Source organism: Trichomonas vaginalis, chromosome V (assembly GCF_026262505.1).
Source record: "Trichomonas vaginalis G3 chromosome V, whole genome shotgun sequence".
Lineage (NCBI taxonomy): Eukaryota > Parabasalia > Trichomonadida > Trichomonadidae > Trichomonas > Trichomonas vaginalis.
Genome location: NC_067207.1, coordinates 12,761,228 through 12,776,111, shown reverse-complemented (window position 1 = coordinate 12,776,111; position 14,884 = coordinate 12,761,228). Strand labels below are relative to the sequence as shown.

The following is a 14,884-nucleotide window of genomic DNA, read 5'->3' as shown; positions in this document are numbered from 1 at the left end:
TCTCGAGAAGGCAATATTCGATATTATGATGTCGTACTGGGTTAAAAGCCAACTACTAATAGAAATCCTTTTCAATTGACGAAAATTAATCCTTGCATGTATCAGCGAGATATTTGATGTAACAGATACGCTAAATGAATAATAGATAGATGTTTTGGCGCATTCTGATTTCATTTATTTAGTCATTGAATTCAAATTCCAAAATTAATAATCGATTGGAGAAATGCACTGTTATTAGAATTTATCTCAGATTATTACAGTTCAAATCTAATCAGAATTACCCCAGCAAAATACAATGTATTCACCTCGAAGAAAAAAGAAAAAGAGCCAGTGGCGGGACTCGAACCCGCAACCCCAAGATTAAGAGTCTTATGCTCTATCCGGTTGAGCTACACAGGCTATTACATTTATCATTTTGTTTTAAAAAATAAAAACCTAAATACATACTGATTTGATCAGAGATTTTTTGGAATATTTACATGCATTGTATTCAATTACTTTACATACACTGTTTATACTGACAGAAAAACTTGTCTTTTTTGCCAAATCACTGAAACTTTACTTGTACATCACTAATCGATTTGCATTCACTATAACATTTGTCCATATTTAAATTGCATCATAGAATTTCAATTTCTGCTATATGTACCGTAAGTTGATAATTAATTTACTTGTTAATTATCATGTCAAATCAATTGTATTTTAGTAGTAGGATAGGATGGGTTTTGTGACTTTTTTTGTAAACGTAAGAATTCATACAATATCGAGCGATTTTGTATCATTTTTTTAACATATTAATTAAAAAATATATGATTCTTACGGTTTTATTCTTACGTTTTTGAATAAATCAAGATTTAAAAAATTTTCAAAATTGTAAGACATTTACACTCAGCCCATACACAATGAAATAAAAAATAAAAATATATTTATTTATAAACCATTAAAAAAATTAAAGTTATTTTTAAAATAATTTTTTTTTTATTCTTACATAAATGACCCAACAAGTAAAACCAGATAAAATAGATTATCGAATTTTAGAGGATGGTGTTCCTGTTTATATTCAAAGATTTAAAGGGAAGCAATATTATAGAATTGTTAATCCTGAATACATAAAACATTTATTTAAAAAGGAAGACTGTGAATTATTAAACGTTAATGAATATGAAACCAATAAATCAAAATTGAAATATAAATATATTGGAAGTGATGAAAGATGTAAAGATAAAGATAAAGTTTATACAGTTTCATATAATGAATGGAAAACCAATAAGATAAGAAAACATTTAGGAGATTATGGGAAATGTTCTGAATTCTTTAAATCTAGTATATACGAGAGAGTAAAAGAAATTAGAAATAATTATTTTCATGAATGAAAGATTCACTACCATAATGAAATAAAAAATAATTTATTTTATCTTTTATAAAAGAAGCTATATATATAGATGATGTCAGATATTCCGCGATTAATTAAACATTGTTTAAATCCTGAATGGAATCAATGGAGTCATAAACTTTAAAAAGAATTTGATGAGTTCAACATAGAACTTTAAGAAACTAATGATTATTTGAATTTATGAAATCAATTATTTGATTCATTCTTTCTTCAATCTCTTCTATTCTTTTTGTTAAATCATCAATTTTCATTAATGAGGTGATTCTTGATTGAGGAATAGATTTCAAACTAACCACCCCCTTTATTTTTGAAATTTTGAATCCATCAACTTTAAACATTTTATTCAATTTACATGTTGTCAATTCTTCAAATAATTTTTTATTATTAGCATAATAGTCATTAAATTCTTCAACAGATGAAAAAATTTTTATTTCAGTAATTGGTTTAACAACGTTTATTTTTTGTTGAACATTTTCACTTTCATTTATTTCTTCCTCCTCTGTTTCATTTATTTTTAAAATTGGTTTCATTTATCATTAAATAAAAATTAGAATATAAGTGATGAAATATATTTTTTAATTAATATTAAATCAGAAATGGCGGCAGGATTCTTTAAAAAATTATGGGATGGAATTAAGAAAGCTGCGGGTTGGGTTCATAAAAAGATTATTAAACCCATTGCAAACTTTTTGGCACCAGTAGCGAAAACGGCAGGAACTATCATAGGTGGTGTATTAGGTACTAAAGCAGGTAATCCGGCGATGGGAGCACAAGCAGGTAACGCAATTGGTGGAATAGCTGAAGGAATACTTAATAAAATAGGAGGTAGATAGTGGAAAAATAAATTATTTTTATCTTAGTATCGGTTGTAGTCTTTGATAAACTTTTTCTCCTTTATTTAAAACTTCTCTTATTGGGGCAGCTTTTGGTGTTATTGATTCAGCAACGTCACTAATTGCTTCTTTATTCTTAAATATCCAATTTGCTCCCTTCTTCAATGTTTCCCAAACTTTACTCGCTCCTCTTTTTACTTTATCCCACAGTTTCTTAAAGAATCCTGCAGCCATAGTTGATTATTTCATTAAAATTAAAAATTCATTTTCATCTTTTAATTTTGATTTTTTATTTATTAATAAATGACGACTAACTATTTAGTGCCAAACACTAAACCGATTAATGGAAATGTGTTTCATTCATTCGAAAAGATAAATGAAATATTCGCAAAGAATGACGGTAGAAGATATTATAGAGAACTTGAAAGTTCATGCTATGACTCTGATACTCCATATTTTGATGATAAACAAACTCATTTAAGAATTACAAATCCAGCTCATGATGTGAACCAATTAGGTGACACATATATTAAACGCAAAGTTAAAGCAACTCTAGTTTCAAATAAAGCTTTCACATGTGATGCCGCTTTTAAATATGCTGTATATAAAGGTTTGATATACTTTCCCGCTTCGAGTTTATGTTGAAGGATGAATTCCAAAAGTTGATCTTCATTTAAAAGTCGGGCTGAATATGGTTTAACTAATGAATCATAAATTAAAGCTTGTGCTTCATTTATGGCCTGAAGGACCTGGGCGTTTTTCACCCTTTGTTTTTGTTCCTTTGGCTTTTGCGGCTCAGGATTATATAATTTATATAATTCATCAATATCTTCTTCTGTTAATACTTTATTTTTGAAATCTTTCAACTGTTTAAGTTGTGATTTAGTTTTTCCCTTTGTATATTCATTATTTTTAATTTTATCTTTAATTTTAGAAATTATTTTATCATGATATTTCAAAATTTCATTTTTATAATATGGATAATAATAATCCATATCATCACCCGTTATATTTTTATTATGTTTTTGGAGATATGATTTTAATTCATAATAATTAAGAAAATTTTGATTAAATACTAAATCATCAATTAAATTTTCTAAATCTGCGTTATCCATTTATATAAAAATAAAATAAATGTTTTAAGGGTGCCCACCTCTTTGAATCATAGTATCAAAACCATTATTTACATATTGAATTGCATCATTAACGGTTCCTTTTGTCTCTTCTGTGGCATTTTATTAAATAAATGGCATACAACATCCATTTTCACAACATACAGCCTTAGTGTGTGCTCCTGTTAATGCAGTCTTACCGATTGTTAAGCGAGTCATTGACCCGTTTTTAAGTTGTAAATTAATATTCTGACCATCAAATATCACTTTATCATTTATTATATCCAAATAATTTTTAGGTGTTAATTGTTTATTTTGCCTTAAACTAACACCTTTCATTTTTTGTGCAATCTTTTTAAAATCACTTCCATCAATTGAACCGTTGAATGATGTATAACACTTAGGGCATAAAGCAACCATGTTATCACCTTGTTTCTCAATTGCTAAACCCAATAACTTCTTCTCATGTGCTTTTTCTTCAGCTTTATTCTTTAATTTAGGTTTAAATTTCTCATCAAAACAGAAGAAATCAAAAGGTGCGAATTTGAAAATGTTTTTATCATAAAATTGTTTATCGGTAACAATTGCTTGAAATGCTTGAGTGTTAGGAAGATTTGGATCGCCAGCAATAGCCCAATAAGATGAATCAGTATCACCTTCAATGAAATGAAAACGATTAACATTCATGCATTTATACATAAAATCATAAATGAAAACCAAATACCAGTATTTTGCGTTATCTAAAGTAAAAAATGCCTCTTGTAAACATGTATCACATCTATAAAATCTATCTTTAAGCATCACTTGATATGTATCTTCACCTATTTCTCTTATGTTTTTAAACTTATTTGACATACATGCAACGCGTGCCTTCTGTGCATTCATTATTTTAGTCTTTGCGTAATTTTGCGTATTCATTGCATCGTAACCATATGATCCATTAAGTGAAATCTTGCAAAATAAACTTTTTCCTTTATTTCCTTCTAATTCAGCCTTTTGTCTTTCGTTCATAAATTCGTTCGCAAATTCATTAAAACAAGTGTTTTTCGTAAATGTTAAAATTGATTGAATATCATCGATGATAAAATGAAATCTGTCTATTAGATACCAAAGATAATAAGAAGAAAATGGTTGATATTGGTTGTATGTTGATGCTAACTGAGTTAATTTCCTCTGTTTCTGGTCAACTGGTAGATTGTTTGATTTCATGTAATTATACATAAAACTGCCAATTGTTTTTTCATCTGTGATAATATCTAAGTTTCTTATTATCGGTAAAAAGTTTATGTAATCATTAATGTATTTTTCATCAATGTGACCCTTTACTTCAGCCACGAATAAAGTATTTTTCTTCTTAATTATTCCCAGTGCTTTTGCTTTCTTTGTTGCTGTATCACAAATGATAACACCATTCAATCTTCCCGGCATATACATTTTATGGTCAGTATATTGAATGAAATCATGAGGATTAGATGAAAATGATGAAGGATATAATGAATTAAAATCAACACCAACGAAATGAGTCATGATGTTGGTGGTGTCCTCATTTGATACAGTTTTAGTTTCTGGATTATATGAAAGTTTATTAATGTGTGTGATTCCTTTAAGATTAACACGATGTTGAACATTTGATAAACCACCAGTAATTCCATTACGGAGAATGTGATAAGCTTCAACTGAATCTAAAGTCATTGGTAAATTATTTTTTAATGCATAATTTCTTAAATTGATTCTTAAACGTTGAACATCTTCATCTTTATTTGATTTCACGACATTGCAATAACAACACATTAACTGACAATTTTCTTTGGTATGTGGTTTTTCATTATCTATTCTATCCAATGTTGGTTTATTTGCATATGTAAACGCTTTACCACACATTTTGCATTTAGATGAAAGGATTAAATCGTGATAGTATTGAAAATCATCCATTGAAACATTATTTTTAGTATCCCTTTCTGCTTTTTCATCTTGTTTCTTATATGATTCAATTTTATATTTCCAATACTTTTTCGTTAATTCAAAACTTGATTCTATCTCTTCCTCGGGATATTTTTCATTAGGATTAAAGTCTTTATATGCTAAAGCGTAACGAATCATTGAAGCATTCGATGATAAAGAAAGATTATGAAGCATGTCAATTTTATAAACAAATGTTTCTTCAATAATTTTATCAATTGGGTCAATCATAATTTCAACATCTTTATTACAATAATGAATAAAATATTCTAATCTATTCTTAAAGTTTTTAGCATCATTGAGATATATTTGATAATCACTATCTGATATAGTTTCTTGAGTTAATGCTGAATAAAATGAATCTTTCGTGAATGGTTCCACTTTATATAATTCTTCTTCGTAATTCTCCCATGTGATGAATTGATAAGGGAAAAAGGATTTAACACGTGATTTATTGTTTCCGAAATCTTGAGTGAATTGGTCTAATGTCCCACCCGCTATATAATTTCTGATGTCAATAAATCTCAATTCATATGGAACGTTTGTTTTCTTTACAATGATTTGCTTAAATTGTGAAGATGAACCCAGCATTGATTTTATTTTCCATTTTGCAGTGTTTAAATCACGAAGAATTAAATTTAAATCAAACTTTCCCGAATTAAAACCTATGATATTCACTTTATTGAATTCCTCATCTAGAAGTTCTTTAAATGCTTCCTTCTGTTTTTCATTTAATGTTTGCGACTTCATTAATTCATTGTATTGACTCATATTTGATTCAACAACTAATGAACAGGTTGAAAATAAAAACTCAATCCAATCAGAAATAAAAGAATCACTCGAAGTTAAGCAAAAATTCCTCGTATATGTTTTATCATTTAATTTAACCGTTGATGATACCATGAATGGTTTTAAGTAAGCGTTCAAAGTTGCACACTCAGAAAGTTGTAATTCTTCTTTAGTCTCTAATGTTTCGAAGTCAAAAGTAATATAATATCTTGTCGGTTTATAATATTTCTGCAAATTGTGAGCTAATAACCACTGATATATCTTCTGTTTCGTAATATGTGGTGCATATGGTTGCTGTGTCTTTTGCAATTGAACGTCTTGAATTAATCTTCCATTATTTTCTTTACATTTCTCACAATGCTTTAAAAATCTTCTTTGGTTTTTCCTTTCTGGATCATCACGGATAGAATAAACTTCTTCTTTACAATATGGACAAACTCTATAGCCGGTGAGTGCTTCAACGTCTGTTATTCTGTCAGCGTGAAGTTTTCCACATGGACTCTGTGTTAATAAAATATTTACTGTTTCAAATTCTGGATCTATCATTATTGATTCCACTAATGGAAAGTCTACCTTGTTAATGTCTACGTCTTCTGGTTGAGGATCACAATAATAGAAATCAATATTAACATTTAACATTCTCGCTAATCTCTCACTTTCTGATGAAATGTCAAACCCTTCATATGCATCTATTGCTTCATTTAAATAGCTTCTACGAGTTTTAGGATTAACACCATCAGGAATGTTATAGAAGCGTTTAAATAACCTTCTACCTTCTGCTCTAATTTGATTATCATTCATTTTAGCTGTTCCGTTTTTGTTCATTTATGTAAGAATAAAAAATTAAAAAATAAATAAAAATAAAGTTTATTTTTTAAAGCCCATAAAATGAATTAAGAACACATAAATTTTTATCATCTGCGACGTGACGAATACATTTTAATTTACTCAAGAATGCGTACCCGGATACATTAAATCTAATTCCTGTCTTATTTAATTTCACAACTTTGAAAAGGAATGTATGAATAGCTATAAAATGATGAGAAGATGTTTTATGGGTTGCTTCCATTTTTTCTGAAATAAATGAATAAATATAATGCTTATACGTTTTCATATCTTTTATGTTCTTAATAACGAATGGTATAGACCTTTCAACTTCGTCTTCCTTCGGTGCTGTTCTTTCATATGAAACATTATTGGTATCTTCAATAATGAAACCACAATCACACAAAATTTTATAGGTTCCAATGGTTTCTTTTGATATTTTATCTAATAAGTCAAAAACTTTATCAACACCTGTGCATTTATTTAAATAATAATTTGTGTAAATATCATGATCTTCTTTCTTAATCGTATTAGTTGCATATGTCACGTTTTTTAGTGCTTTTTTGAATTTCTCAGAATCGAGAGGGGGTGAAAGTAATATACATGGATAATCTCCATCGTCAATAAACTGAAGCTTATGTTTATGAATAAATTTTGTGCCTTCTTCTGAAAGTGTTTCGTCAATATCACCATCTAATAAATTTTGTGTTGATTCTAAGACATAATTTTTATATCTTTCTTCATGAGATTTCTGAACTTCTGATTCTGAAGCTGGGATATTCATTAAACCCTCTACTTCATTTTCATTATATTTTTCAACTTCTCTTAATTCCTTAATTTTTTCATCTATTTCATCTCTTATTTTTTTCAGTTTTTCAATCTCATCGTTATAATATTCATCTTGTTTAATTTTTTCTTCAAAATATTCAGGGAAAACATCAGGTTCTTTAGGTTTTTCTTCTTCAGATGTGGGATATAAGAAATTTATAACATCATCTTTATTCATTTTTCCATCATAATCTAAATCATTTAATAACTCAGCAAATTTTTGACAATTTCTTAAATAATATTTATTAACTTCATAACCCACCTCCTCTAATATATCCTTTATTTCCTCGTTTGTGAATCCTAATTTTTTAACGTTGTTAGTTTTGACACTCATTTCATACAAAATAAAAAAATAAAATAATAAACATAACTAAGTTTTAATTTTTCGTAAGACATGAATTTTTAAAGTTTATTTTTCATTCATGAAAATAATTATTTCTAATTTCTTTTACTCTCTCGTATATACTAGATTTAAAGAATTCAGAACATTTCCCATAATCTCCTAAATGTTTTCTTATCTTATTGGTTTTCCATTCATTATATGAAACTGTATAAACTTTATCTTTATCTTTACATCTTTCATCACTTCCAATATATTAGGCAAAATCGCAACCGAATTTTTAAATCTAGATTTTGATGATAAATTGTGATTTTTAGCTTAAATCGCGATTTTTTAAAAATCGCGAACAGAATTTTTTCGCGATTTATTAATAAATCGCGATTTGAACGATAAATTTCGATTTTTTTAAAAAATCGCGATTCGGGAAAAAATTGCGACTTTTTGAAAAATCGCGAACTTTCAAAAAAATCACGTCCTTAATTTTGGTCTTTTTCGGAGTGATAAGTCGTCCTTTAAGTAATATTTTTTTTCTCGAATTGCTAATTGAAAAATTAAATTCGAGAAAAGAGATTACAATAGTATTGTATGGACTATAATCCTACTACTATAACACTTTTTTTGTGAAAATCACACTTTTTTAAAAAAAGATATCAAATTGAAAAAAATTATTCTTATATTTACTTATACTGTAGGGCACATTCATTGGTTATGAAAATCACATAGTATGAATACTCAATCCCAAATATCTTAAAAAAATATTCTAAAATATTAGACTCGATTTTAGCAATTGTATTCTAATCATAATATAATGCCCGAGTATATTATATAAATAGAACAAATATTAGTAAATTCAATTTTTTTTTTCAGATCGCAAATAATCTAATACAAATATTCATAAAAATCACATACAGTATATTTGCATTCAATGTCAAATATAATAGCTATCTAATACTTTCGAAAAATTGAGCTTTTGAATATTTTATAAAATTTCTGGTCCAAAAATTGTGCTTTCACAATATTTGATGATATCTATAATAATTAGACTACAAATATAAATTGTATAATAAAAAATCAAAATTTGCTTTTGATATCTCAAATCTCGATATGAGATATTCAATGTCAAATCAAAGTATTCATAATTAACAGATTTGTATCGTGAATGCTTTCGTTTTGCTTAATACACAATTATGCATGACAAGTGTGTGTGGCTACACAATTCTTTCCGTCCGAAGCGGAGAATTGTGAAGTTTACACCGCATTTCACGGATAATATAATGGAAAACGATTTTCATGGAATACTATTTTTATTAATAGCTTAATAAATGAGCGAGTCTGATAGATATATGTTACGCAAGATATATCCATAGAGAAGTGTTTAAGTATAAAACAATGCGTTATACGTTATATGTAGGATATAGATGGTTTTTCTCCATTGAGAATTTTGTCATGTGAAAAATCTCTTTTTTAGCTATGATAAAAATACTTTTTATATACTATTATATCTCAGTTGATATTGATTCAACATTCTTATTTCACATGATAATATAATAGTATATGTAGCGAGGTATTATATTCTCTTGTGATTTCGATCTATTAATGCTCACACAAAAAATTCGCTACATCAAAATTTCCTCGGAAAATTTCACTTTTGCTGCTTTGATTCAACTTTGATGTCCAATGAATACTCAATAAAACTCGAAACTCTGATCATGGAGATCTATCATCACATATATAATTATATTGCTTAAATATGTGTATAAATTGTATTTTGGATTTTTCGGATTAAAAAAGGTTAAAAGTGTCATATTGATATAATTCACATTTTTGATTTCGTTACTTAGAAATGAGAATTGGTCAATAATTTATTATCCATTTGTAATTATAAAGTGTTTTAATGTATTGTGAGTTCATTTAATTAGGTTTAACTATAATATAAAAATAAATAATCACAATAATAAGTATTTAATTAAAAATGAGTATATTCAGAGATAATGCAGGTTCTTTTAGTTATTATTTAGGAGGTTTTATTTAGTTAACAACAAATTAAAATAAATATATTAAGGAATGCGTATCAACAATTTTAACATTAATGGAGGTAGATCAACAATATTAATAATGGGAGTGGGTCAATAATTCAAATACTGGAAATGGCTTAACAATGTTTATTATGGATATGGTTCAACAATGTTTATTATGGAGCTGGATCAACAATGCAATTAATGGAGGTAAATTAACAACGTCAATAATAGTAGTGGATAAGCAACTCAAATACTGGAAATGAATCAACAATGTTAGTGATGGAAGTGGATCAACAATGTAATTATTGGAAGTGTATCAATGTTAGTAATGATTGTCAAAATTCGTTTGAAATGTATTAACAAATAAGATGTCAAACCGCAAACCGTTGTCACATTTCAAACAAATTTTGACAATCATTACTAATATTGCTTTTATTACAATTATTTCAATAATATCCAATAATATCTTTCAGGTGAACAAAAATAAAATATCCAATCAACTCATATCATGTCAAACCGCAAACCGCCGTCACTTTTCAATCATTTTTGACATTAGCAAATATTAAAAAAATATTTTTATTATTTAATATTTTTTTATGTTGAATAAAAATTATATTAATATAAAAGATATTTTTTTACTCAATATAAGTTGGCGCTATCACTCTCTGAAGCTGAATCTGTGTAATTATATGCATCTGTTGTTTCATCCATGCTGTCTAAGTCAAGGAAATCCCATTTTTCTGCGCCTTTACGAAGTGGCCTCCTGTACAAGAGTTTGTTTGTCAAGCCAGCGCACATGCCAAATGTTTTGTGATAAAAAGTGAGATCATTATCAACATGTAAGGGCCACTTTCCTCCAATTACTCTCCAATATTGTTTGAGTCTGGAGAAGTAATTTTCCACAATTATTCTGCTGCTTGACAATTTTTTATTGAATGTCTTCTGCTCAGCAGTTAATTCGCTATTTTTTCTGCGCTTGTATGGAATTAATGCCCATGGAATAATTTGATGAATTCCTTGATAGCCAGAGTCTGCCAAAAGGACTGGTATTTGATCGATTTCTGCTTTCATCTTATCTGCTTCTGCTTTTAATTTGCTTATCAATGTGTTGGATTTCCTAAACAAATGAAAATCATGTCTCTTTCCTCTGATTGGTTTGGAATAATGTAAAAGAAATCCTTTTGGGCTTACAAAGCACTGAGTTTTGATGCAGCATATTTTATGTTTGCCTGAATAATATTTTTCTTGATTGGCACTTCTGGGTATCTCTTGAACTGTGGCATCAAGTGCTCCCAACATATAAGGATATTCTTTTGATTTTTCGCGATCATCCCATTTAATAAATGATCGCCATTTCACATATTCTCGGCCGATTTTAGAACCAATTGCATCGATCACATCAATGATAATTTGCCTTGTGTGTGTCTTTTTGATACCGAATTTATCGGCCAATTCTTCGAATCCAGGAGCGTGTTTAAGCCATGTTAATGTAATTAATAAACGTGCTTCCATTGAAACCCTAGTATTCTTATAATGATGTAATTCAATTGAAGGGATGAAAAGTCTTATAAGATCTCGAAAATCATTTGCACGTAAGATTTGTTAATTTAATTAATGTATTATTATCGTCATTGTGTAAAATTTCTTCTATTCTTATTTTAAGTGGTTCTTTTTGTTTTTTTGGAGGATCTGGAATTATTGGAGCGTCAGCAAAAGTGGCGATGTAATCGATTTCCCTTTGAGCAAAAAATGCTATTGGATCATCTGTATCTTGAAGTGGTTCAGGATTTGGTACGGGCGTGGTATTTTGATGTGGTGGATCAATTTGTACGGGCGTGGTATTTTGATGTGGTGAAATACTCTGTGCAGGCGCAGTATTCTGATGTGATGAATGACTTTGTACAGGCGTAGTACTTGGAGCTTGGGTCCTCTGTGATGCTGATTGAGCAGCTCTTTGGCTTGAGGACGAATGACCTTTTTTCTTATTCATAAATGAAGTCAAATGCTCTTTCTTGAAAATTTGAATTATTTTACAATTTTTCTAAAGATATATAAAATTTCAATAGGCATACAATATTTCAATAGACATATATGATTTCAATAGACCTATAAGAATTCAATTAACATATATTATTTCAGTAAGGTGGAGATTTGTTCAACTCATGTTCAATATTATAAAATATATATCATTGTGAATATAACACCTATAAAATATAAAATTATCAGATGATTTTAAATTAAATTGTAAGCAAATAGTTCGATATTCTAGAATGAAATGGCTGCCGATGACTTCTTGATAATGATTTCGCCTGTGATAAATCGATAAAACGCCATCGAAGCCATCGATATGCACTAGTTCTGGATGTAAAGTGGAAAATTATAGTATAACTTATATTGCTGATGACTCGTAAATGGACAAAATATATTTTATTCGAATGGATGTTAGTTTTTATGATATTTCTATTATACTATATATGTCAAATCATTGTATAATATATATATAAGATAAATAGCCCGAATTTTTTTTTATAAAAAAGTGTTTTTTCAAATTTAATAATAAATATTTTATTCTGCTTATAAATCATATTGTCTTGTAATATTTGATAAAATTATCACTGAATTCTTAATTAGTTTTTTTAAAAATATCAATTTTGATTTATTGGACTTGAAAATATTTTATTTATATTATAAATCATATTATCATTTAGTGTTTATCAAAATTATGGTTCTTCGTTTTGTAGCTATATTTTGAATGACAATAGAAAAAAAAATACTAGAAACTAAATATGTATTTAATTTTATAAGTAAAAATTCACATAATGATAATATATTTGTGAAGTTTATTTGAAGAAACGATTTTTATTAATTCAATTTTCATTATAGCATTATTTAGGTGAAGTGCTCTCAAATTGTGAGCCAGACAAATGTTTAATGGCTGCAATAAAGGAACATAGCTCAGGTGCGTTTGCATTGAATATTTATCGTTTTGATTTCACAAAACATCGTTGCGTTTAATCAAAAATTTGATTAACTTAATAAATTTAAAGATTAAGCGATCTCATTTTAACACAATCGGTAAATTCAATACGTCTATGAAACAAAGCCATAATTTCTCGTAGTATAAAATATTTGATAAAATTTTATCGCTTACAGAGGTGGAATTAAAGGGTGAGAGATATATAGATAGACTATATATCTCTCACCCTTTAATTCCCTATACAAAGTTCGAAAACTTGGGTGCAATCAGATCTGATTGCACCCAAGTTTTCGAACTTCATGTAAAGAATTGCTTGCTATGATGTACTGATCATGAATCAGTACATCATAGCAAGCAATTCTTCATCTTAAATATATTTTTCTTAATCAATACATAACTTGTTCGCAATTTGGTTTTAGACGCTATATTTTAATCTAATTTCGATTTTTTATAAAATCGCGTACTTCTAATAAAACGCGATTTCAAAAACAATCGCGATTTTTTTCTGTTCGCAATTTTTCAGAAGTTCGCGATTTTATAAAAAATCGAAATTTTTCTTTGCGATCGAGATTTAAAAATTCGGTTGCGATTTTGCCTATTTATATTTCAATTTTGATTTATTGGTTTCATATTCATTAACGTTTAATAATTCACAGTCTTCCTTTTTAAATAAATGTTTTATGTATTCAGGATTAACAATTCTATAATATTGCTTCCCTTTAAATCTTTGAATATAAACAGGAACACCATCCTCTAAAATTCGATAATCTATTTTATCTGGTTTTACTTGTTGGGTCATTTATGTAAGAATAAAAAAAAAATTATTTTAAAAATAACTTTAATTTTTTTAATGGTTTATAAATAAATATATTTTTATTTTTTATTTCATTATGTATGGGCTGAGTGTAAATGTCTTACAATTTTGAAAATTTTTTAAATCTTGATTTATTCAAAAACGTAAGAATAAAACCGTAAGAATCATATATTTTTTAATTAATATGTTAAAAAAATGATACAAAATCGCTCGATATTGTAAGTAGTAGGATAGGAAGGGTTGTGTGACTTTTTTTGTTACATCTATATATAGACGATGCATTAAAATATATTTATATACTAAACACATTAAAAAATTAACATTAATTTTAAAATAATTTATTTTTTTATCTTTTATAAAAGAAGCTATATATAGATGATGTCAGATATTCCGCGATTAATTAAACATTGTTTAAATCCTGAATGGAATCAATGGAGTCATAATCAAAGACCTCATAAACGAGAAGAAGAAATTGAAAATAATTATTTTCATGAATAAAAGATTCACTACCATAATGAAATAAAAAATAAAAAAATAAACTTTAAAAATTCAATGTCTTACATTTATGAAAATTTATTTTTATTTTGTATGAAATGAGCGTCAAGACTAACGACGTGAAAACATTAGGATTCACAAATGAGGAAATAAAGGATATATTAGAGGAGGCGGGTTATGAGGTTGATAAATATTATTTAAGAAATTGTCAAAAATTCGCGGAGTTTTTAAATGAGTTTGATTATGATGGAAAAATGAATAAAGATGATGTTATAAATTTCTTATATCCCACATCTGAAGAAGAAAAACCTAAAGAACCTGATGTTTTCCCTGAATATTATGAAGAACGGATTAAAGATGATGAATACGATGAAATTGAAAGACTGGAAAAAATAAGAGATGAAATAGATGAAAAAATTAAGGAATTAAGAGAAGTTGAAAAATATAATGAAAATGAAGTAGATGGTTTAATGAATATCCCAGCTTCAGAATCAGAAGTTC

At 27.6% G+C, this 14,884-nt stretch overlaps 6 protein-coding genes and 1 non-coding gene across 7 annotated transcripts, besides 5 other annotated features; 1 reads left to right on the top strand and 6 right to left on the bottom strand.

The window, feature by feature from the left end:
• Nucleotides 1-325: 325 nt before the first annotated feature.
• On the bottom strand, nucleotides 326-399 carry TVAGG3_0325430. The gene has a single exon. It is a non-coding gene; the product is annotated as a tRNA-Lys (tRNA).
• Nucleotides 400-1,989: 1,590 nt separating this feature from the next.
• On the top strand, nucleotides 1,990-2,226 carry TVAGG3_0325420 (N-acetylmuramoyl-l-alanine amidase family; the record flags this gene model as incomplete). Its single annotated transcript, XM_001325869.1, has 1 exon — nucleotides 1,990-2,226. One exon carries the CDS (start codon nucleotides 1,990-1,992, stop codon nucleotides 2,224-2,226), a length of 237 nt encoding a protein of 78 aa, XP_001325904.1.
• Nucleotides 2,227-2,244: 18 nt separating this feature from the next.
• Nucleotides 2,245-2,460, bottom strand: TVAGG3_0325410 (uncharacterized protein; the record flags this gene model as incomplete). Its single annotated transcript, XM_001325868.1, has 1 exon — nucleotides 2,245-2,460. One exon carries the CDS (start codon nucleotides 2,458-2,460, stop codon nucleotides 2,245-2,247), a length of 216 nt encoding a protein of 71 aa, XP_001325903.1.
• Nucleotides 2,461-2,723: 263 nt separating this feature from the next.
• TVAGG3_0325400 (uncharacterized protein) lies at nucleotides 2,724-3,341 on the bottom strand (the record flags this gene model as incomplete). The annotated part of the gene is made up of 1 exon (XM_051230258.1): nucleotides 2,724-3,341. The coding sequence occupies one exon, from the start codon at nucleotides 3,339-3,341 to the stop codon at nucleotides 2,724-2,726; it is 618 nt and encodes a 205-aa protein (XP_051099988.1).
• Nucleotides 3,342-3,464: 123 nt separating this feature from the next.
• On the bottom strand, nucleotides 3,465-4,037 carry TVAGG3_0325390 (DNA/RNA polymerase superfamily; the record flags this gene model as incomplete). Its single annotated transcript, XM_051230257.1, has 1 exon — nucleotides 3,465-4,037. The coding sequence occupies one exon, from the start codon at nucleotides 4,035-4,037 to the stop codon at nucleotides 3,465-3,467; it is 573 nt and encodes a 190-aa protein (XP_051099987.1).
• Nucleotides 4,038-4,131: 94 nt separating this feature from the next.
• Nucleotides 4,132-5,438, bottom strand: TVAGG3_0325380 (uncharacterized protein; the record flags this gene model as incomplete). The annotated part of the gene is made up of 1 exon (XM_051230256.1): nucleotides 4,132-5,438. A coding segment is annotated over one exon (1,307 nt), but the record flags the coding sequence as incomplete, so codon positions are not given.
• A 922-nt stretch (nucleotides 5,439-6,360) lies between these two features.
• TVAGG3_0325370 (uncharacterized protein) lies at nucleotides 6,361-6,911 on the bottom strand (the record flags this gene model as incomplete). The annotated part of the gene is made up of 1 exon (XM_051230255.1): nucleotides 6,361-6,911. A coding segment is annotated over one exon (551 nt), but the record flags the coding sequence as incomplete, so codon positions are not given.
• Nucleotides 6,912-7,640: 729 nt separating this feature from the next.
• Nucleotides 7,641-8,159: a mobile genetic element.
• A 178-nt stretch (nucleotides 8,160-8,337) lies between these two features.
• Nucleotides 8,338-13,284: a mobile genetic element.
• Nucleotides 8,339-13,670: a mobile genetic element.
• Nucleotides 13,233-13,445: a mobile genetic element.
• A 672-nt stretch (nucleotides 13,671-14,342) lies between the features above and the next one.
• Nucleotides 14,343-14,884: part of a mobile genetic element that runs on past the window's edge.